The sequence below is a fragment of the Sesamum indicum genome, linkage group LG7, assembly GCF_026168435.1.
Source record: "Sesamum indicum cultivar Baizhima isolate 11 linkage group LG7, ASM2616843v1, whole genome shotgun sequence".
NCBI classification, from domain to species: domain Eukaryota; kingdom Viridiplantae; phylum Streptophyta; class Magnoliopsida; order Lamiales; family Pedaliaceae; genus Sesamum; species Sesamum indicum.
Window position 1 is genome coordinate 7,524,178 of NC_142663.1, and position 22,365 is coordinate 7,546,542.

At 32.8% G+C, this 22,365-nt stretch overlaps 1 protein-coding gene and 1 long non-coding RNA gene across 4 annotated transcripts; both read right to left on the minus strand.

Annotated features, from left to right (window-relative positions):
• Nucleotides 1-5,808: 5,808 nt before the first annotated feature.
• RID3 (Transducin/WD40 repeat-like superfamily protein) lies at nt 5,809-13,264 on the minus strand. 3 transcript variants are annotated; one of them, XM_011085575.3, is made up of 10 exons: nt 13,117-13,264; nt 11,144-11,213; nt 10,437-10,701; nt 10,020-10,133; nt 9,797-9,930; nt 9,565-9,712; nt 9,013-9,212; nt 8,235-8,362; nt 7,754-8,004; nt 5,809-6,303 (listed from the first exon to the last, which is right to left on the minus strand). In XM_011085575.3, exons 3-10 carry the CDS (start codon nt 10,650-10,652, stop codon nt 6,136-6,138), a joined length of 1,359 nt encoding a protein of 452 aa, XP_011083877.1. In that variant the 5' UTR covers nt 10,653-10,701; nt 11,144-11,213; nt 13,117-13,264; the 3' UTR covers nt 5,809-6,135. The 3 variants fall into 3 exon arrangements, with proteins under 3 accessions (XP_011083877.1, XP_020550857.1, XP_020550856.1); XM_020695198.2 differs by having other exon boundaries at nt 11,144-11,246; nt 13,117-13,258; XM_020695197.2 differs by having other exon boundaries at nt 11,144-11,231; nt 13,117-13,257.
• A 3,737-nt stretch (nt 13,265-17,001) lies between these two features.
• LOC105166270 (uncharacterized) lies at nt 17,002-19,420 on the minus strand. The gene is made up of 2 exons (XR_016066354.1): nt 18,590-19,420; nt 17,002-18,295 (listed from the first exon to the last, which is right to left on the minus strand). It is a non-coding gene; the product is annotated as an uncharacterized LOC105166270 (long non-coding RNA).
• Nucleotides 19,421-22,365: the final 2,945 nt, after the last annotated feature.

The window sequence follows — 22,365 nt, forward strand, 5'->3', positions numbered from 1 at the left end:
ATAAAAAATCCTTATCGTCAGTTATGTCTAACTTAGTTGGTGAAATTGAGGTTTTATGATTTTAGAGATCATGGATTTGGATGCTGCTATGTGCGTGGGATATTGTCTACTAGTAGGGGTTGTTGTGTACTGTAGTAATAAGTGTTGTTGAGCAGGAAATAATTATTGTGATAGTTTTTGTTATATATTGAGATCGACAAAAATGATTATAATTGATTTATTTCAATAAATAAAAATACTTAGCAAGACTTTAATTTATATAATTTTACATATAGTTGTATGATATTAGATCATCACCATTTATGATATGTTATTTTTATAACAAAGTTGAGGGATTTTTTCTTTTTACTTTTTTAATTAATTTTCTTGTGTTGTTAATAATATTAATATCCATAAAAATAGATTGACTCAAAAGGCTAGATAGCTTTCCATGGGGAAGGTGATGTCTTATAAGATCAAGAGCTCAAAGAAAGGCAAGACTTAGGGTGCCCCACAGGAGGCTCAGAGTGCCCTCAAGAAACCAAGTTCGGATAGAGACCTCAAGAAGTCTAGTAGGAGATACGCCAGAATAAATTAGTCGAAAGAAACTCAGACAACCTAGATCCAAGAAGGCCATAAGTTCATAGAGAAGCTTATAGACCTGAAATCTTCCAACCAAAGTAATTGATTTAGGTGGCATCCACATAGGACCTCTGAAGGCACACCCCACAAAATTAAGTAATCAAATACGGAGCAACCACCTTTAAGGGGACATGTGGCGCCTCCAGTCTAAAGTAACCTCCAAACCTTAAATCTTGAACTCAGGCTGGGGAAGAAATCTCCTCAAATACCTCATCCAAAATCCTAAGAAAGTATCCTTATTTCCAGAAGATATTCTCATTCTCAGTGAACTGCAACCACCCTCGAGAATCGCGGGTCTCCAACCGCCAAAAGATAATTGCTTGGAGTTGACGCACCGAATCTGTGGGGGGTTCCCCCAACCAATGGTAGATGACCCATTGAATTCGTGGAAAATACAACCTTATTCAACCATTTTGAGATAATGCTCAAAAAAATCGGTGGGAATCTTCTACAGAATCCGTGTGAGATTCAATTTTATCTAACCGACTGAGAATTGCTTATAAACTGAGAGTTCTTCCAACGAGAGAGGACAAGTTTTACCATCATACGTCAAGTTTTACTTTCTTGTACACATTTTAATTTGATATTACAAATTTTACCTTCATGTTAAACTTTAGCTAAAATGAATATTTTAATTTTATACTTAGACAAAACGTCAATGTTATATCTCCCTTGTGCACAAAAAATTATGGTATTTAAACTCTTTTGTTTTTTCTTATATTTTATTACATTATTTTGTACCCACGATCTCCATGTTATATAAGGTAGCCTAGACATATAAAGCATGAAAAATGTCTCCAATAAAATATTTCAGCTCAACTTAGGTCTGTCCACATTTAACAAATTCTAAAACAAAACTTAATTCACTAAATTATTAATTTTCAGAATTATATATTAATTCCATAACAAATTATTTACTTACTGTATAATTTATTTAAAATGATCATATACCCAATTCAAATTAAAATTTCTTTCCTCTGATCTAACCTGGCTAGGTGCATATGATAAACTAGCTAGCATTTTTTAGCTTTTTTCTTGTCCCTCTCACCGTTAAATATTTAGAATTCGCATTAGGATCCGACTAATTTGGATTTGACCGATGTTCTGCCCTAGTGGTGCAAGACGAGCTGATTAGGCTCGCAACCGAGCTCAAATTGAGCTTAAAATTTTTAAGTCGAGTCAAATTGGTTCAAACACGAGCTCCTTAAAAACTGCGATCATTGTTCTTTAAAAATGTATTTTCATAACCGTTGTTATTAATTTTACTTTTAAAAAATAGTTTATGTTTATCTGTTTTATTAAAATTAATATATTATACGATTCAATTATTAAAAAAAAAAAACCTTTTCTGGACATATATAATTTTAAAATTGTTGAATTCCTTTAATAATTTACTAATGTATTTTTATTTGGTATGTATAATTTTACAAAATTATGTGTAAGTATTTAGATACTTTGATGTATATTTTTTATGATTTTACTGATTATGTTACTATCAAAACTAATTTTAGATATATTTTATGAAGTGATGTATTCATAACATTAGATTAACATAATGTATCATATGTTTTTTTATATTTTTTATAATTAATATTTAATATTATAAATAAATAATAATATATCTTTTTAACAAAAAATATAAAAAAAATATGAGCTCGCCGCAAGCTCAAACTTGAGCTTGAAATTTTGGACAAGCTCGACTCATTTACATACTTAGTTGAAACAAAATCTCCTAATATAGAAATTTTTACAATCATAGTACTCAAACTCGAGCCCTTGTTTAAGTCGAATGTCGCCAATTCCACCCGTGCCGTGCTAGTGCTACCTAGCAATATAAGAATAGCCCCTTTCAAACTTTCAATATTGTGATACCTCATTTTATATGGATTAGAAATTGATCAAATACGTATTATTTTCATCTTGATTAAAAAAATATAATTATATAATGCATTATCGCTTGTCTCTTTTCATTGAGTTATTTATAGTCAAATTTCAAGATGCATTTGATCAATTTGAAGGCAATTTGAATTTGAATTTGAATTCAAGAAGAAATTGATGGAAAGGATTTCCAACGATTTTATAATAAATATATTTAAAATCTATCACAAAACTACGGAATTTTAAAATATCAAATTATTTGCAACATGAAATTAAAGAAGAAAAGTTGTCACTATAATTCAAAATTCTTTATTTTTCTTTCTCCTTTCATAAGCTTAAATCTTTATTTTTCTTTCTCCTTTCATATCAAATGACTGAAAAAGGAAAAAAGATCTGGTAAAGATGGATCATATACAACGATGTTGCATTGTCAGAGAATTTGGGCCACAGTGTCTGTACCAATGGCAGAGATCTAATCTACCAACTGTTCCATGGTTGCTATAAGTGCTCTTGGTTGGTGGTCCACAAGCATATTTTTCAACACACTGCAGTTCAAATTTTATTTTATTTATTTTTAGTGTATATCCTCGTCCCATATTGAACATGAAACTCTTTATTGGGATGGGAGTCAAAGAGTTAAATTCCTCCAACAAATATGACTCTCATGTTTTAAACTTTACTTGTCGGCGAGAATACGTCATACAATTCGCTTAGGACGAAACCAATATGCGGGTGCAGTTGAAATTTTATGCCTCCTAATTTTCGGAATAAATTTAACTTCTTTCAGAGTAGCCTAAAATCCCACTCACATGACTCGTGTCATAATATAAATATATTTTCTAAAATTTATTTATTATATACATATTACGTATATATATTTAAATAAAATAAATAACGTAATTTACATGCACATATATATTAAGTGGAGTAAAAGAAACAATGAAATCTAGAATATCTTAGTCGACGCATTCGCCACCAAGAAAGAGTTCAGGACAGGGTCGAAGCGTAATCAACCACCTATTTTTTTATTATTTATAAAAATTTGAATACACTGAATAATTTATTATATAACATATGTTATATATGTGTAAATATGTCATTTTTTCAAGTTAAATCGTCATTAATATGTTAAGTATAGTGTACTTGTTGTGTGATAAATTTGACTTTTTCTTGAATCCAAATTAAGTCAGAGCTCCTATTTTATGGGGCCTGTTCACTGAATTCGATCTTGGTACTTCATTAACATGAGCATAAATTATTATCTTCTTCGGTTCTACCCAATCAAAATTATGAATCTCCACTATATTATTTACTCATATCATAATGTAAATATCAAATAATTCACAATTTTTCACTCGAAGATAATTGCATTAAATTCACCTTTTACAAGTTGGTGAATTTTGTTGGTAAAAATTATATAATTAGAAGTGTAGGGGCCAACTTGAAAATTTAGAGGTCCCCCACCCCCACCCCCCTAGTCCCCATATGGACCCCAAAGTGCAATTTGGGACTGGCACACCTTCCGAGGTGGATTAGGTTAGGACAGCAAAAACTGCTTCTACTCCCCAATGGACTTTCGTGATGGTGACCCAATGGTTTGGATCTTTTATCACATATTAATATTAAAGGATAATTATATTATTCATTTTTAAATTTTAATGTAATTCTATGTAAAAAAATTTATAAATTAAAAATTAATATTTAGTATTTTCATAATTTGCTTTTGTGTAATAAATAAGTCTTCTTGTTCGTCAAAAATTTATTGACAATCTTTTTTGTCATAAAAGGATTTGTCTGACTATAATAAGTCAATTGAAGGTAAATATGAATTTTTATCTATGTTTCTTGTTAACAAATTTACTGAATCTTAACTAAGAAAGAACTTATTTGTTAGACATAACAAACTTCAAAGATATTAGATATAATTTCTCGAATTACAGATTGTATACATATAATTACACTAAACCTTAGAGAAGACGGTGTAGTTATTCCTAATATTAACTATAATCAAATTATATTATAGTTTAAAATGCCAATCAGTATTTTCATCATTACTATAGGCCACAATTTATGTAAAAGTTTTATGAATTTTTTTATGCAAAGAAAATTATAACATGTGGTGTTAATATGTAATGCCACAATATGGAAGTTTAATAAAGGATTTGATGTTCTTTTACTTCTACTAAGAATATTTTTTAATTCAAATATAATAGTAAATGACATTAGTGAGATATATTGGAAAGATGATGGACTAAAATGGAAATTAAGGATACTAAAAAGATTTGACATACATTATAATTAATTTGCAGTGAGCTGAGCTCCAATAATTTTAGAAGTTTATATGCATGAGATGTTATCCTACTACATAGTAGGTATTGTTTAAATTTCATTTATCTGATATTGTTGATTAAAGTATGATTATAGTAATGTCTTTAATAGATATCGATATGTGGCAGAAATGATTGCAATCGAATTATTTCAATTAATAACAGTTTATCGCTTCAAATATTAAAATTAAAAAAAAAAGGATTTGAAATCATTTGTAATATGAAATTACTGGAACAAATGTTCTAAAGATTGAAACCTCAGATCTGTGGATCCAAACAGAATAAAACCCAATACTGCCTACACCAGCGGCGCAGCCACAGAGATTTAATATTCTGTGCAAACAGATCTGTTACATAAGCAATAGAACAAAAAACTTCTACAGTTGAAGATGGAAAAATTATAGACAAGCAAAAATGAAATGATTCTCATTCAATCTAAGAAACAAGGTAGCTTGCTGCACTTATGACTTTGTCATGAATTCTAGTCCCTAGGAGGGTTGTTGAGGAACCAGCACCCTCTTTAAAAAAAGACAACTCTAAGAAGCAAGCATGCTTGCTTGTGAGATTGTATTGTTTCATTTCATGTAGTGAGATATTCTTCCTCCAAATGTTCGCAAGATTTCAAAATATATGTCAAATAGTTTCAAGAAAAACACATCACAACGACTGTAATGCATTACACTTTTATCTCACATACTGAAAACAGAATCTCATCTCAATCAAACTCATTCCATAGATGAAATAGAAGCAATGCATTGCAATTTGCTCAACTCAACTGCTCCTATCAAGATGTATAATCCAATATAAGCAAACGGCCGGTGGATTCCAAAAGATTTAGCACTTATATGAGATGGGACTGCATTTTCTTATGCATCTTCTGCAGGATATTAAATATGAATTTACCTAATTTCAACATCTGATGCACATTCACTGCTTCTGGAAATGAATTTGAGTGACCGGAGAGAATCATGAAAACCATGGATAGCATCAAGATCGATATGACATTAAGTTGGCTGAAACTTCACAATTCTACATCTCAGGAGCAAGACGGTTTTAGAATTGCTTCATATAAAGTACAATTCTCAAATAATTACAGTATACCAAAAATTTTGAATCATGCAAGCTCGTGATAATGTTCTATTTAGGGAATTACAACCTCCACTATAAGAAAATTGTGCTAAATGAGTCCTCAGTACCGATGAGAACTCAAAGTCAAATGAAGAAGGAAAGACTAAAGTGAACAATTGGCACTTACTTTTTCAGCTTAGTGTACGAGAAACTAATAACCCTAAATGGTACCTCATAAATTTTATCCATTGGGACTTTCAGTGTGACTGCCTTCCAGAAGCTCGCTGACACAGAATTGATGCAGATTCTCATACATCTTTTTCCATTGCTGGATCATTTGCACAGACCTCAGCTGTTCACTTTTCAACCTTTCCACATCCACTTCAGCAGCTGCAGAAGAACCTTGTTTCTGTGGAGAGATTAAAACAGAACGTTAGAAACTTCAAGGTGATATTGGTTGCCAAGAATTCATTGTACACAATGGATAATGAGTAAAACATGCAGTAAGGGCATCTTCATCGGTTTTCAATATTCTAACTATCAAGCTGATTGGATTTCTAGAGAAAACGGTGAGAGATGATGCAAAAACCTTACTTGAATATTGGGAAATGAAACCACTTTTAGAACAGATATTAACTAAATCATCAAACAGCAAAACCTAAATTGATATTATACTTATAGACACTGGCAGGCAATACAGAAACTGTCTAAAACATTAAAAGTCAGGCAAGCAAATGCAATTAATCATTAATATGAAACATCCTTTTCCTTGCATGATATTTACATTAACAAGCACAATGAAGAAACAACTATTTTGTATACCAAAAGGCAAAAGCAATTGCAGGCATAAACCTATTTTTCCAAGAAGATAATGTTAATTAAACTTGGAACCAGATTATTCGTCGGGTGTAATTCATCCTTGATTAAAAAAAAATAAAACACCTAGGAGTTAAACCATTTGGGGGGAGAGTAGTATGTAGGAAGGAAGTCGGAATGGAATGGGCATGCCCAGGTCGATTCCTACATCTATGATTGGTATGATATATGTTTAGCAGTACTTATTCCTATATAGTATTGGAATTCTTATTCCCCTAGGCATGGATTAGTCATTCCTTCCCCAATACGGTATTAGTTATTCCTAACATGTTGAGAAATGTTTTTTTTTATTTTTTTTGTTCGTGACAAATTATCCTTCTAATAGGAGGTCACAATATTTTCACCTATAGGTTTTTTGTTTCTTACTGGATGGAGACTTGTCAAATCAAAAAAATACTATCTCCCTGTTCATTGAATCAATAAACTATTTCTTAAGTAAATAAATATCTTTTCCTTTTTGTAATAACATATGAGATGATCATAAATTGCTATTAACCGTCTATAAGCAATTTTTCAAAATACTACTATTATACATCAACAAAATATGAATAAGTAATCTTTTAAAAAAAATTACCAAACAAATTTTCCATAAAAGTAATTTCTTTCCATTATTAATCAATCCTTTCTAATTATCAATCATGTGAATGAAATTAACTAAGAATGACGAATTCATTACCTTCTAATTTTTTGTGTATATGCTATCATAAGAATGTTATTCAAATATGATTCCTTTCGCATCCTTATTTCATTCCTAAATTCATCCCATTCCCACTTAATTTCATTTCTACATACAAATCATCCCCTTTCTATCCTATATATACCATCTAGATTTCATGGTTAAAAGAAGGATCAGAAATAAGATACTGCATGTATTAGAACATGGATTAGGAATAACTCAAGCATTCACATCGGAGATGCCTATAGATTCAAATTATAAGGATAACGGGACAAATTTACTAGAAACTTGTATAGCAAATATTAACCTGTAGTTCTTTTATTTGAGCTTCCATTGTCTGAATGCTTATGTATGGAGAGAATAAGGGTTGATTTGGCAGGGTCTGAGGACCGATGAGTACTTTAACATATGGACTCTCATCTGGGGAATTAGCAAACTTTTCCAGTGGAGGTGGTAATGTCAGACCTTGCCTCCTTGCTGCTGAAGCCAGAGAAGTAGCAGATGTACGAGGATTTATGTATTTCGGCTGTCTGATGACAAGAACATTATTAACTGGACCTGTGCGGTGACAAGGCCAGGAGAAAATACATTAGTAGTTGAATTATTCCAACAAATGATTATTTAAAAGGAAGACAATTAAATTGATACAATAAACACAGAGGTCTGTTGCAACAGAATCAAAATGAATATGACGAAGAGAAACATAAAATTACTTCTATTGAGGTAAAAGGTCAGCTATCAAACAATGTTCACAATGAAAAAGCATTACTAGGGTTGATGTGAAGTACCTTTGGTGTGTCTAAAGACCCGAATAATGTTTCGCGTTCTAGTGTCCCACACTCTAATCATGCCATCCTCTGATCCAGAAACTAATAAAAATCCATCAGCACTAGAAGCCAAGCAGGATACACCTTTGCTGTTTCACAGATCAAGGATGTCCATTCAAGTTAGTTCAGGACATCTATAAAGTAGCATAAAAACAAGATCCAATGCAGAATGCTAGCAAAATCACACAGAATTGAACTCAACACTTTAGCAGAACAATCTGGCTGTCACGTGATAATGCAAATCCATAAACGGTGGTGCCGGGGTACAACTAAGATCTTGTTAGTCATCCATAAAACCAACTTATGATGAATGGTCAATTCAGAAAATCTAAGAGAAACATAATCAAGTTCAAACACAAAATCTGACAAATCAGAAAGTTTTACTTGAACTCCAAAGACATTAGTATAACAACCTAGCAGTCCTAGTTCTGACATGCAGTTGCGCAAAATCTGAAAGGCCATTGCCAGTAACAACTAGTAACCTCTCAGACATCTATAAAATTGATCTTATGGCCTGAAAATAATACTGGTGGTAGAATTACCAGTCACCTTTTCCAAAAGACTAAAGAGCACTTGGAGTAAATCAGGCAAATATAGAGTGAAGGAGGGAACAAGCCATCATGAAGTCGTTTGGGAAACTCTATACATTGCATTGATGCAAAATAGAAATCCATAAACCTAACAATTCCAAGTATTAATCAAATAGCTGAAGCCAGAATATATGTATAAGTCGACCAACCTGTGCTCAGACAGTGCACCAACTATATGCAATCCATAGTTGCTGTTGGAAGTTACTGGAGAATTTAATCCAGCTATATAGATTTTACCATCTCTACCACCCGCATAAAAGACATGTTCCCCAGGGTCCAAGGAAATTGCATCTATCATTGAAGGGAAGACAACATTTCTTACTATCTTCCCTTTAGATAAACTCCAAACCTGGGATAAGAGTAGATTTATTAGAGATCAATGTCATTGATACCAGAATTACATCATGCTATAGGATAAATTCAACATTAAGCAATTAAAACAGGAATATCTGAATGATTAAAAAGATATTGTTCTAATCAGATTCCAAAAAATAAGTTCACAGCTACAGTGGTTCATCTCATAAATAAAATAAAGAGAGGTGCGAAATGTATAGGAGACAAGATGGTTTGCATATAAGTAAAAAGAAACTAGTAGCAGACTGGTATGCACATAATGACAACTGTAAAGACATGATTATGTTCCTCCTTAAATTAGCTTCCATGTCAGAGCATCAAATACCGATGGACAGGGCCCAACTAACCTTGCATGTACGATCCTCAGAAGCAGACACAATTATTGCATTCGATCCACCATAGCCAGTTTTAACATCAGTCACCCTCAAAGAATGCTCATGGAAACTGTACTCAAACAAATGTTTCATCTCTTCCCTCCTTGCATCATCGAATATCCTGCAGTAGTATAAGGACATCCATTAAATACTCATTTAACATGACCTGGCAACATAACAAAACACACATGGAAGTGGAACATACAGGAAAAGTGACCAAACGCGAACAGATCCATCTTCCGCCCCTGAAATCAAAAGGGATTCGTCATCATTAAAAACCAAGCAACTAACAGCCCGGTAATGTGCATGCCACTTCTTGAGCAATTTGCCAGTTGCAACCTACAGGGTAATGAAAGATACGCCATTCATTACATCATTAAAACAATTAATAGAGGCACCAATTAGAAATACTATTTGATATACTTCACCTCCCAAAAGTATATATCCCCTGAAACACCTCCTCCTGCAATGTAAGTTCCTTGACTATTGGAGACAAGTGGCTTTATGGGTTCGGCAGGAAAGCTCCTAACTTCAACCTGGGGCTGCAAAATTTACAACAAACCATTGATTGTCACCCCATTCTTCCCAAATACAAAGTCTTGTTAGACTTCAACAACAAATTACAGTATACCCCAAGCACAATCTAAATAAAAGCATCAAATCTGCATACTCCTTGGAAGATTCGCACTCATCAAAACACATAAAATCACCCAAAAACCGGTTAACTGAAACAAAAGAAGTACCAAAAACACCTTGAATATCATTCATCGAATCTTCACGGTCGAAACACAAGAACAAACCATGCATCTCCTCGTGGGCATAAATGCAATCCAAATTAAGATTACCTTGCTCCAGGACCAATAGAGAATGGACCCAGACGAAGACGACGACTTGGACTCTCGGATTTGGGAGGAGGCAAGAAAGCGGCCGGCAACGGAGGTAAGACCGTGGGAAGGGGAGGCGCACGACTTGTAGCGGAGGTGCTCAGCCCCGGTGTGGAGGTCCCAACAGCTGATTCCAGCGTCTGTCGGAGATGAGGCAATAACTACTTCGGTTTCCATTGTTAACTCCTTCAACCAGAGCTTTAACTCAACGGCTTTGGGGTTTTAGCTAACAAACGGAAGGAGGTTTTAGGCTTAGTTATGGCATAACCGTAATATATGGTTTTATGGGGCTATTAATGTAATCTCATTAGCTTAATTCAATATTCAAATTCTTTTCATAATTTGGAAATTAATATTTCTTCCGTATCACTTCCGTTACTTTTTTAAAAAATGCAAAAAGAAAAAGAAAAATAAGTTATTTTAATATGAATTTAGATTGTTTAACTTGAGATATAATTTTATTTATAGAAAATAAATTAGTAAAATTTAGAAGGGGTCGTCAGATTTTTTGAATTTCTAATAAAATTAATACATTACTAAACTTCATTGGGTTTTAGGTATTCGCACTTTTCTAGTTGTGTTGAAATATTTTTTTATCCGTTGAAATAATACAATTCCATTTGAATTATTTCTCTCCGTATTCCCAATGATGGATAAAACAAGCGTACCAAGTATGAGAATACAACCACATCGTACTCGAGCTCCAACTTAGAAGGGAGGTAAAGGGCTCTTCCACCCCTGCATACAAATGTGCAGCTGCTGTCACAGACACTAAAACATCACTTAGCTAAATACAAATTTCCATACATCTGCTACTGCTTATGTTTCTTTCTATTTAAGTTGGCTAAAGAAGGAAGTAAAGATGAACAAAAAGCTTGTAAGTGTAATATTCGCAAATCTCTACTGGATACTAGATACAGTTATGTGCTTTAGTCAAGACTAATAGAGTCTTGAACAGTATAAAATGATGCTAGGTTTGTAAAATATTTCCAGTTCCAAGCATCTAACAAAACTTTCAAACTTATAAAACGAGGCAGACGCAGCATGAAGAAATTTAGGAAAAATCCCAATTCTGTACATAATAAAAATAAAGTAAAACAAACAAAAAAGATACAAGGGCGTGCTGTATTGTAATCACCAAATTTGTGGCTCTCAAATAAATCCTGCAACATTAAAACCACAAGATGACCGTGTTTGCTGCCTTAGTTTGCTACTAACAGAGGCAGCAAACTGAGGCCTCTGTTAGCAGCATACTATACTATAGTGATCATTACGTCTATACCAGTCTGAATCAATTTCCAGTACTCTTGCTTTATCTATATATCTTTCTAACACACAGCATAGCAGACTCATGACTCATAGTTTAACATATTTTTGTTTTGCAAGGCCGCTACAGATTGCAAGTACTGGAAACATCCTAAGGTATACGTGATCAAATGATTCTTTTAACATAACATAAGGAACATCTTAAGACACCAGATTTCAAGGTCACTGCAGAAATTGCATCATAGCACTGCAGCTTGTTCAGTGGAGCCCACACTGAACTAGGAACCGATAAATAAGATTGCTACCAAGTACATCATTTCATCTATTTCACTTAATATTGACGACAACAGAGAAGTAAAATGTAACAGAGGGTCATGAACAAGACCCCACGATTCGAAATTTCCTGTCAATTGGGTTTTGGATGTATGTTAGATGTAAAAGCATGAAAAATCCAATAGAAATCCATCAAGCTAAAGAAAAAGTGCAGTTCACTACTCATATTTAAGAGAACTGGATAGCTATGACATACAGCTAGAAAACATTAGCTGCATAACATAGTGAACTTGCATAAAAAATTCACAGAGTAAAGGGAGTCACTATCAGGTACTGGAGAGAAAGCTGCAATAAAAAAGATAATGATGTATTCGAGCATGTTTCTGATGCCACACGAATTCTTAGAGAAATCAAACAAATAAACCATGCAAGGATTAGAATGTACAAGCTACTTTTTGTCAAATACAAGAACCAAGCACATATATAGGATTGAGGGGGCTTAACTGCTTCATTTAATGGGATGTTACACCTTGAAATAGAAACAAGAAAGAACACGGGAAAACATTTTTCTTTTAAACATTTAGACTGTATTTTACACAAAGAAGAAACAAAGTAGTTCAAAAAATACCCACAGTTCCAAAATAAGGGAAGAAAAGTCCCAATCTCACAATAGTCATACCATACTTGTACTAGACTAAATCATACCAAAACATGCACATGTAAACCAAAAGTAAAAGCTTGGATCAGCTGAAAATTACAACCAACCAACAAACAGCCGCATCAAAGATATAATAACATCCCTTCAACCAAACTAGTGAAACGACTGGAAGCAAGCATTCAAAATGCAATTTCTTCTGAGGTTGACTGAAAACAGCATAAAGTTTAAAATCTCTCATTAACACATAAACGCATCCGTCCGAAACGCAAACCACCTATCTAAAGTTTCATCGAAAATTAAAAAACAGAAAAAGTAGTCAGAAAAAACAAAACCCATCACGAAACCAAATCTTCCCAATGCACAAGAAAACAAAACAAATGCTTTGAGGCGTAAAACAGAGAAAATGCAAAGCCAAAATAGCTACGAACACAGAAGGAGAAATACCTCTTGTCAGAAGGCCGGGAAGTGAGACAGCACAGAGGGGCGGGCGGTGGAAGGAGAGGGAGGAACGGAAGGGAAAAAGAGAGAAGAGAGAAGGGGAGGGGGGCGGCGGAAGGGAGGCAGACAGAGGGAAGCGAGAGAGAAATAGAAGAAGAGTGATTATAATATATAAATTATTTTTTACAATATTAAATTAAAAGGGAGGAAGAATGAGAGGGAAAATTTGGAGTTAATTTTTTTATTAAATTTATAAATATAAAATTAAGTGTATTTAATTAATAGATTTATTCCATTTTTTTACGAAATTTACTTTATCTCTCAAACTATATGTATTTTTATCTTTTATTTATATATTTTTTATCAATTAACACTTATATTATTTTTTATATTTTTTCAAATTAATTTTATTTATTTAAATAGACTAAATATATCAAAAAAAATGAGTACTGAAAATAAAAGTTGGCATAAATATTTTTGGTGTTTGGGGGCTTGGGTTTGGAAGTTTATATACGAGGAGTGAGTTTTTGTTGTCTGTTTGAGTCTTGTCGAAAATTTGAAATCAACAAATGAAGACGTCATAATTCAAAAAAAAAAAAAAGAAAGAAAAATTGAGTACCCAATAAAATTCGAATCAAAATAACTAGACAAAAATTTTTAAGTACCCAACTCGAACTAGTCGAATCAATACTATCCGACTTGATGCCCACCCCTACCCACTGCCGTGGGAGCAGACTATAAATAGCCAAAGGAGGTGGACTAGATTTTGGTGCATTTATATTGGCTTGGGAAGGGGAAAGAGGGGACAAATTTCAATTCCTTAATTTTTTTTTTTTTATTGACATTAGTTTGACAAGTTTATTTCATTATTAAACTCTTTACACATTGATATAGTCCAATATTTAAATATAGTATAATAAATAAAATACAACGGAATAAATTATATATTCCCACCAAAATACTAAGATATAAACTTAAAACTCATTTATTATGTAAAAGTTATCACAACTTTAATCACAATACAATCTATCCAATTATAATCAACTTATTCAAAGTAAAGGAATTTGGGTGATCTATCCATGATCAAGATGAAGCTTGAGAAAAATTAAGTGGAGGTCTGAACCGACTGATGTTGAAAAATCAACGAATGAGTTGTGGTTGAAGGGTGAAATGCAACTCAAACACAAAGTTAGTTGGTTCTCCCCAAAATGCACTGAGGCGCAATAGTTGACTAGACATTTAAGGGTCAAGCACTGTTTCAGTGCAGGCCGCAAGAGTAGTATTAAATCGAAGCAAATTTTGAACACTAGATATGACCTCAAAGTAACAGGAGTCAAGGTGGGGGGATAAGCTTCATCGTCGAAAGGGAAACAACTCGATCACCAGCTAAGGCCCCTAATGATCGCATAAAGTGATATTTTTTATATTTATGAGTTAACAAATAATTATTGTTTTTTAATCCACTAAAATTATTTTTTTCTAAATTTCAAAAGTGAAGAAAAAGAACCTTTTTTCCCCAAAATGGATTAAATTATTGAAATGTTGAGATTAGAAGTTTTAAGGTTTTACTTTATACTCTTTTAATCATCTTTATTTAATTTTTATTTCTTATTTTCCCTCTCAAAATTAATTATTTTTTATCTTAGTTTTTCTATTCGTCTCCTCATTAAATTTTAAACAGTAAATTCATTTATTCAATCAAATATACATCATATAAAAATAATGGTGAAAAATATTTAATTATTATTTTTAACAATTTTCATTTACAATTTTTCAAAAAAGTATCTAATATGTTTCATATAGAAGTATTCCATGGATAAACCAATGAGAAAAAGAGTTGGGCCCAACTCTAATGACCCCTGACAAATTGGGCTTGTAAAATAATATCCTGGACTCCTCTTTCATGGGCTGCCTATAATGTAAGCCCATCATTGGCAATTAAATTATTCAAATTATAACTTTAAACCTCGATTAATCACAAAAGCCGATTTGATTGTTATCTACACTTTATTTTATTATTAAGAGGGCTTTATCCACTTTGATACATCCATCCAAGATAAATAAATATATATTTATTTTGAATTGATTAACTGAAGAAGTATATTCAAGTACAGACCGCTATGGTCAGAGTTGATAGTTTTTAAGTCTAATAAAAGTGAGCACAAACTATATACGTCTTTTTTGCTTGTGCTTATAAGAAAAGACATTCGAAACACACATTAAATATAACCAACAAATCTACAATGGCTCAAGTCCAAAGTAAGACCAAAACTCTATATTACGACCAAGCGCTACAAAACAAGGTTCCACGTATATGGTGATCCATAGTTTGCTCCTCAAATCCACAGAAATTATACGCCTGATTCAAAAATAAACTTTCAGACACTGGATCAGAATTTGGAGAGAATAATCAGAGGATAATTGTCTCTCCCAAAGATCGCAACCATTTGATTTAAATAGAAAATTCATTTGTCTATATTTTTTTTGGTCTTATAATTATTTTTGTGAACTCAAAACTTTGTGTAAATAGAACACATTTTGGAGATTATTAAAAATAACAAATTTTTGGATCATCATTAAAAAAGTAGTACTCTTTATTTACATTCCAATCGCTTATTTTGTATGAAACATCAGGGATTTAGGGAGATATTAATAAATGGGTACGGTCTATACCTAACCCTCCGCCTAAGCATCAACCATGTTAATTAAAAAAAAACGGAAAAGAATAAATAATTTTTCATCCTGAAGAGGCATAGTCTGATCAATCGTATGGTTAAGGCCTTAACGCCTAGAAAAGATGGCAACTGCTAATGTAACGGTTCCAAACAGTAGAGATTTTGTTGGTACGTCATTTAAGGGCCACTTTGTGACCTGAATGGTAATTTAGAGATAGTGAACGTATTTTACCTTAATAAAAATCTTGAATTTGAATCTCATTTATATAAGTGTATTTGTTACTTTTTATTACAGTTTTTAATTATAGTCCTCAACTATAAATTCAAAATCATAGAGGGTCTGAAACGCTAATAAAGAGATTAATTAAACCCAGAGAAGATAGATTAAAGGAGAAACAGATGATAATTAACAATTACTAATAATTTATTACGGAATCTTGTAATTGGTAATCAATGCTTAACATATAAAACTATAGCTAGTTGAGAATATTTACCTAACACTTGCAGCTTTGGTACATTTGATCGTTTTCTGATTTGGACGATCAGTACAAAGAATCTAGTGAAAAATGCTAACATAAATTTCATTACACAATAATGTCCCAATTGATTAGGAAATGGTGTTTTAGTTTAGTGGTTAAAATTAAAATTCTATTATTAAGTGAGATAAATATGCGCACATATTTGGTGGAACTTGAACTTATGACCTTGAATTTATTTATAAGATTTTATTATCAATTGAGACAAATATCCACACTATTTAATGTAACTCGAATCTATCATCACTAGATTAAGACATTGTTGATGTACAGATTGTATATCGATAAACGTACAAAAGAGGGTTGTATTTAGTTCTATATTTGATACCAAAGGAATGTACTGAAAATTGTTGCACTATGTAAAACTTAAAGCGAAAATTTTCATAATTTCAATTACGAAATGAATATAATCAGTAATTACAAACTATATAATGCAAATTAAGTAAAATCATATATATTTAGACTTCATCTTAAACGCAATTAGTTTTAATTTAATTATTGAAACGTCTAAAGGTTTTATATAGAGTAAATTACTATGGGTTTGTCATAATTATAATTACGCTATTGTTATTTAAAAAATTACAAATACCCTTTATAAATTAATGATCGTCTAACAATTACCCTCGTTACACCTTTGAACATACTTCCATGGTAGAGAGGGAAATCTCCATAGCAGACAATAATAAGAATATGCACTCTGTATTTCACTATGAACCAAAGAATGCAGAGTACAGTGCTTTAAATAGGACATGCGGTAGGTAACAAACTCAACAAACTGCCACTTGAATGCTGTCTTTACTAACACACAACTTATAAAATTGCTACTCTGCACAATGAAAAGACAAATGCGCGTCTTCCTCATTCCAGCATCCCTGCTCTGCTCTGTTCTGCTGCTGCAGCTGCATTTTCACACTTCCCCTTCAAGTTGAGGCGTATCAAGCCTAGCTTGGACAAAAGACAAGTAAATGAGGCGCTAGGTAGGGACTTTGTAAACAAAGCAGCAAACTACAACTTGCTAGACAGAAATGAAGGCGAGATAAAACTATCCTTATATTTTTCTCGAACCATATGGCAGTCAATGTCCAAATGCTTCGTGCATTCATGGAACACGGGGTTTGCAATGATGTGAAGAGCCGCTTGATTATCACACCAAAAAGAAATGGGCTTAGCCATTGGAACACAAAAATCTATGAAGATGTAAGAGACCCACTGAAGTCCGCAAACAACTGAAGCCATGGCACGGTACCCCGGCTTCAGCAGAAGAACGGGAGACAGTATTTTTGCTTCTTGGATTTCTTGGAAATAAGCGCTGGTCCAAGGAAAACTCAATAACTAGTCATCGAGCGTCGGGAATCAACACAGGCGCCCCAATCAGCATCCGTATACACAGACAATTTTAGAGAATCACAAGTTGGATACAACTACCTAGTAGAAGCAGTGCCTATTAAGTAACGAACAACAACAAAAGAAATATCTGGACGATGAATCCAAGATACAACAGCCTGCCAATGAGTCGCCTAAACTTATCAGGCTCTTGAAAATGAGCCCCAAAATCTTTATTGAGTTTGAGACCAGGTGGAAGAGGAGTAAGTACAGGGGTGGTATCAGCCATTCTAGAGTCAGAGACAATGTCCATAGCATACTTTCACCGGATTACACTCATACTGTCCGAAGAACGAGCAATTTCAAGACCCAAGAAATACCTGGCAAAGCCAACATCTTTAATGGTAAAAAGAGCATCCAAATAACGCTTTACCTCAGTAATCAAGTCTTTTGAAGGCCCCATGACAAAGATATCATCCACATACACCAGCAGTGCCAAGAAACCATGCGGGACAGACTTAATGAATAAAAAATGATCATGCGGCAATTGTTTGAACCCAAACTCAGTAATTTCCAAAGTAAATTCGTGATTCCACTGCCTAGAAGCTTGCTTGAGGCCGTAGAGCGACTTCTGTAATTTGCATATTTGTCCTGATGGAGCAAAATAACCATTAGGTGGAGACATGTAAACCTCTTCATTCAAATAACCATGGAGGAAGGCATTATTAACATCAAGCTAATGTAAAGGCCAAGAATATGCAACTGCAATACTGAGAAAGATGTGTACTGCAACATCCTTAGTGACTGGTGAGAAACTATCATAATAATTAACACCTTCGATTTGACTATAACCTTTCTCCATGAGACGAACTTTATACTAAGTTACACTTGTATCTGGGTTCAATTTCGGCTTGTAAACCCAACGTGAGTCAATGCCATTTTTACCTGGAGGAAGTGAAGTGAGCTTCTAGGTCTAATTTTGTTCAAGTGCCTGCAATTCCTTTGCCATGGCCTTCTCCCACTCTTCACGACCCTGGGCCTGAGCATAGGACCTAGGCTCTTGTAAAATAGACAATTGAGCAACAAATTGTGTATATAGTCAAGAAACTGGAGAATTGGTTACAAATGAAGTTTGATAGTCAAGCTGGTTTGTGAATGGGGCGTGTAGAGTATCTTATAAGCATGGGAGCAGGAGGCGAAGGAGGAGCTGAAGGAGAAGAGTTAGCAGTGGGTGGAGTAGAGAGAGGACTATTGGTAGAGACCATAGTAGATTGTGAGGATTCAACAGGAACAACATCATCATTATCTGAGGAAAGAGGGATTATAGGCAAAGGAATATTTGTAGATGATGTAGAGTTGAAAAGAAAATGTAGTTCATCGAAAATGACATCACGAGAGATGAGTAGTTGTTTAATGTCTAAATCACAAACCTTAAACCCATTGTGATCAGTGCTATATCCAAGAAAGGCAGAACGTAAGGCCCTTTTACTAAACCTATGTTTGTGAGGTTTAGTAAGAGTGGCAAATCACAGACAACCAAAGATATACAGATGTTCATAGGATGGGGGCTGTTTGTGTTAGAGTTCATAAGGCGTTTCCAAAAAAGAATCAAGGATGGTAATCTGTTTAAGAGATATGTGGCAGTCAACAAGGCTTCTCCCTAGAATTTGGTTGGCAAACGGGCTTGAAAGAAAAGTGAACGAGCTATTTCCACAAGTTGTTTATGTTTACGTTCAACAAGGCCATTTTGTTGGGGAGAGTATGAGCAAGTTTTTTGACGAGTAATTCCCAATGAAGTGAATAAAGTTTGGCAATCATGACCCAAGACTCAGAACCATTATCAGTGCGAATGCACTTGACTCAGCTATCAAATGAGTCTTAATACTTTGAAAGAATCTATTTAACAGTATGGATGATGATTCTTATGGCGCATCAAGTAGGTCCAAGCAGCCGTATTATGATCATCTATAACTGTAAGAAAATAATAGCAATTAGACAAGGAAGCTTGGTGATACGAGCCCCAAACATCAACTTGTATCAGTTCAAAAGGTTTAAGTGTAGTAGAATTGCTAGAAGGAAACGGTAAGCGATGTTGCTTAGCAAGCGGACAAATGCGAAAAACATCAACATTTTATTGATGACTTAAGAATTGGTACATGTTAAAAAACTTTGTGAGATGGATGACCCAATCTCTTGTGCCACAACAAGAAAACAGTGTCTGATACTTGTGAGGTGAAGTTGAAAGGGGATGACGCAAATTGTAAGTGGTATTTATTAGACGTCCATTAATTCCAAGGGAATCACTAGAAAATTTTTTACTATTGGCTACAATTTTATTCAATATAGACTAAAATCATGCTAACTAATTATTACTAATCGTGGTTAAATAAAATTGATTCAAAAAACTTAGATTATCCACCATAAAAATTATTTTTGTCATAGCTATGAACCATGACACATGTTTTTACCATAGCTTTTAGCTTAGCCACACTCCTAAAACCAACCGTTGCATAGCCATAATCAATGACTATTTACTCTAATTATTTATTTTTAATTATGATACTTTGCCATAATTATATATTAAATTTATTTTATTTTATATTTATAATTTTTTAAATCACAAAAATATATTTATAATTACAACACATTTTTTAAAAAATTCATTGTAATTTAGCCAGTTAAACAAGACAAGACAAGACCATTACATTGACTAGGTAATCATATCACTTCATTTCTAGGAATCCAAACGTAAAATGATTGAAAAGAATTTTTGAAAATTGCAATTAATTAAAAAAAGAGACCTTTAACCTTCCATTAAAGCAAACTTTAGGTCTACGTACATGTATAAAGTTGTACGCACCCATATACACTTTAAATATTGTCAATAAAGTGATTTTTTTTCTAATATAATGTCAATAAAGTTCACTAAAAAGACTAAACACAAACCAAAAATTCAACCAACACAAAAATTCCCCCTTTCCCATTTTTCAAAAAATGGGCTGTTAAGCAACATGCACACACTCTCTTCTTAAAGCATCCTTTGCCTGATAATCCCTATACTCTCACTTTATCTACACACACCATCTATTTTTTTTTTTAATTTTAATTCTGTAAGTATATGAGGTGCCAATTTTAATTTCGTAAGAATATAGTTTAGGAATTTTATCCCGTAATTTTAAGAATTCCGCACCCTATATGAGAACAAAAATGGTCAGAAAGTTTCATCTAATTAAGCTGATCAAATACACTTTTCGGACCATATTAGAAAATTCTTGCCATCTTTATTTTCAATTATGATAAAAAAATTAATTTTTCGCTACAGTACAAATGACCACTGTTTAAATACCATATAAATCAATATTAATAATCGCAGTAAAAAATAAAATTAAATGCAAAAATTTAAACTTTTTCAAGGTTAATTAATAGGGTAAAATGCAGACAGTACCCCCCAATATACGGGGATATTTGCACTTTGCCCCCATATGTTGCGGGGTGTCCGCATTTTACCCTAATTAATATTTGCCATAGTTTTAGGCACGATTAATATTTTGGCCTCGTTCACAGAAACAACAACTGATGACCATTGCAAAATTTTAGTTAAAATCATGACAAATATTTCGGCCTCATTTGTGAAAAAACAACTAATAAAATCGTGATTAATTTGTACTTACCAAAATTTTTATCGTTTAATCATAGTAACTAACTATAATAAAAAATTATATTTTTATAATAAATGTAAGAAACTTTTATAAATTTCAGAACAAAACTATCAAAATGAATACGTATAGTACTAAATCGACATCCCAACATAATAATTACAGAATTAAAATTGCAATTTTCTCAATTTTCCACCAACCCCTCCTTTTATTTCTAATTTGTAAATTAATCAATGTCTCATAGATGTTGTATATTCAGCCAGAGGGCACGTGCATTTTCGAGGTCACGTGCTAGGACATCAAGAAAAGAAGACAAGATAAGAAAGCACTTAGGTGTACCCATAGAAGTAGGAAAGTAGGTAGCTAGGGTATGAGTTTTTTTTTTTATACGGTATATATATATAAAGACCAAATCATTACACGACCAAGATTTTCCAGTCTAACATTCCTACCATTAACGTTTTCTCTTCCTATACCTAGTACTTGTAATTCTTGCCCCCATTTGAGTGCTTTCATAGAATTTCCTTTTCTATGTACACTCACATTATATTACCAAAACCTATATATAGCATGAAAACATGTGGAAACTTTTGTTTTAAATCTAAATTATGTATAAAATGTATTTACGTTTCTGAATTATAAAATATAATAAAATGACCCCGGTAGTCTTTTTACGATGAAAATGCACTTGTTATTTGCACTTCCTAAAAAGAAAAACTACAATTTAGCCCCCTGTATTTTTTAAGATTAGGGGGTAAATTGTTATTTTTTTCATAAAGGATAATTTGTTCATTAATAATATCACAGAGGAGTAAATTACATTAACCCCTTCTTAAAGTATGTCTATTACAATCATTCCCCTAAAACATAGTTTGAATTATTATAAAAAAATTTATTGAAAATAAATACTACTGAAAGTTTATGAGGTTTTATAATGAGTATAGAATCTATATAAACTTTATAAATCTACAATTCTTATACTTTTTACATAACTATTCAAAAATTTAAATATTTGTTTTCTTGTGTTATAAATTGAACTTTTTTTAAGAATAAATCATCAATATA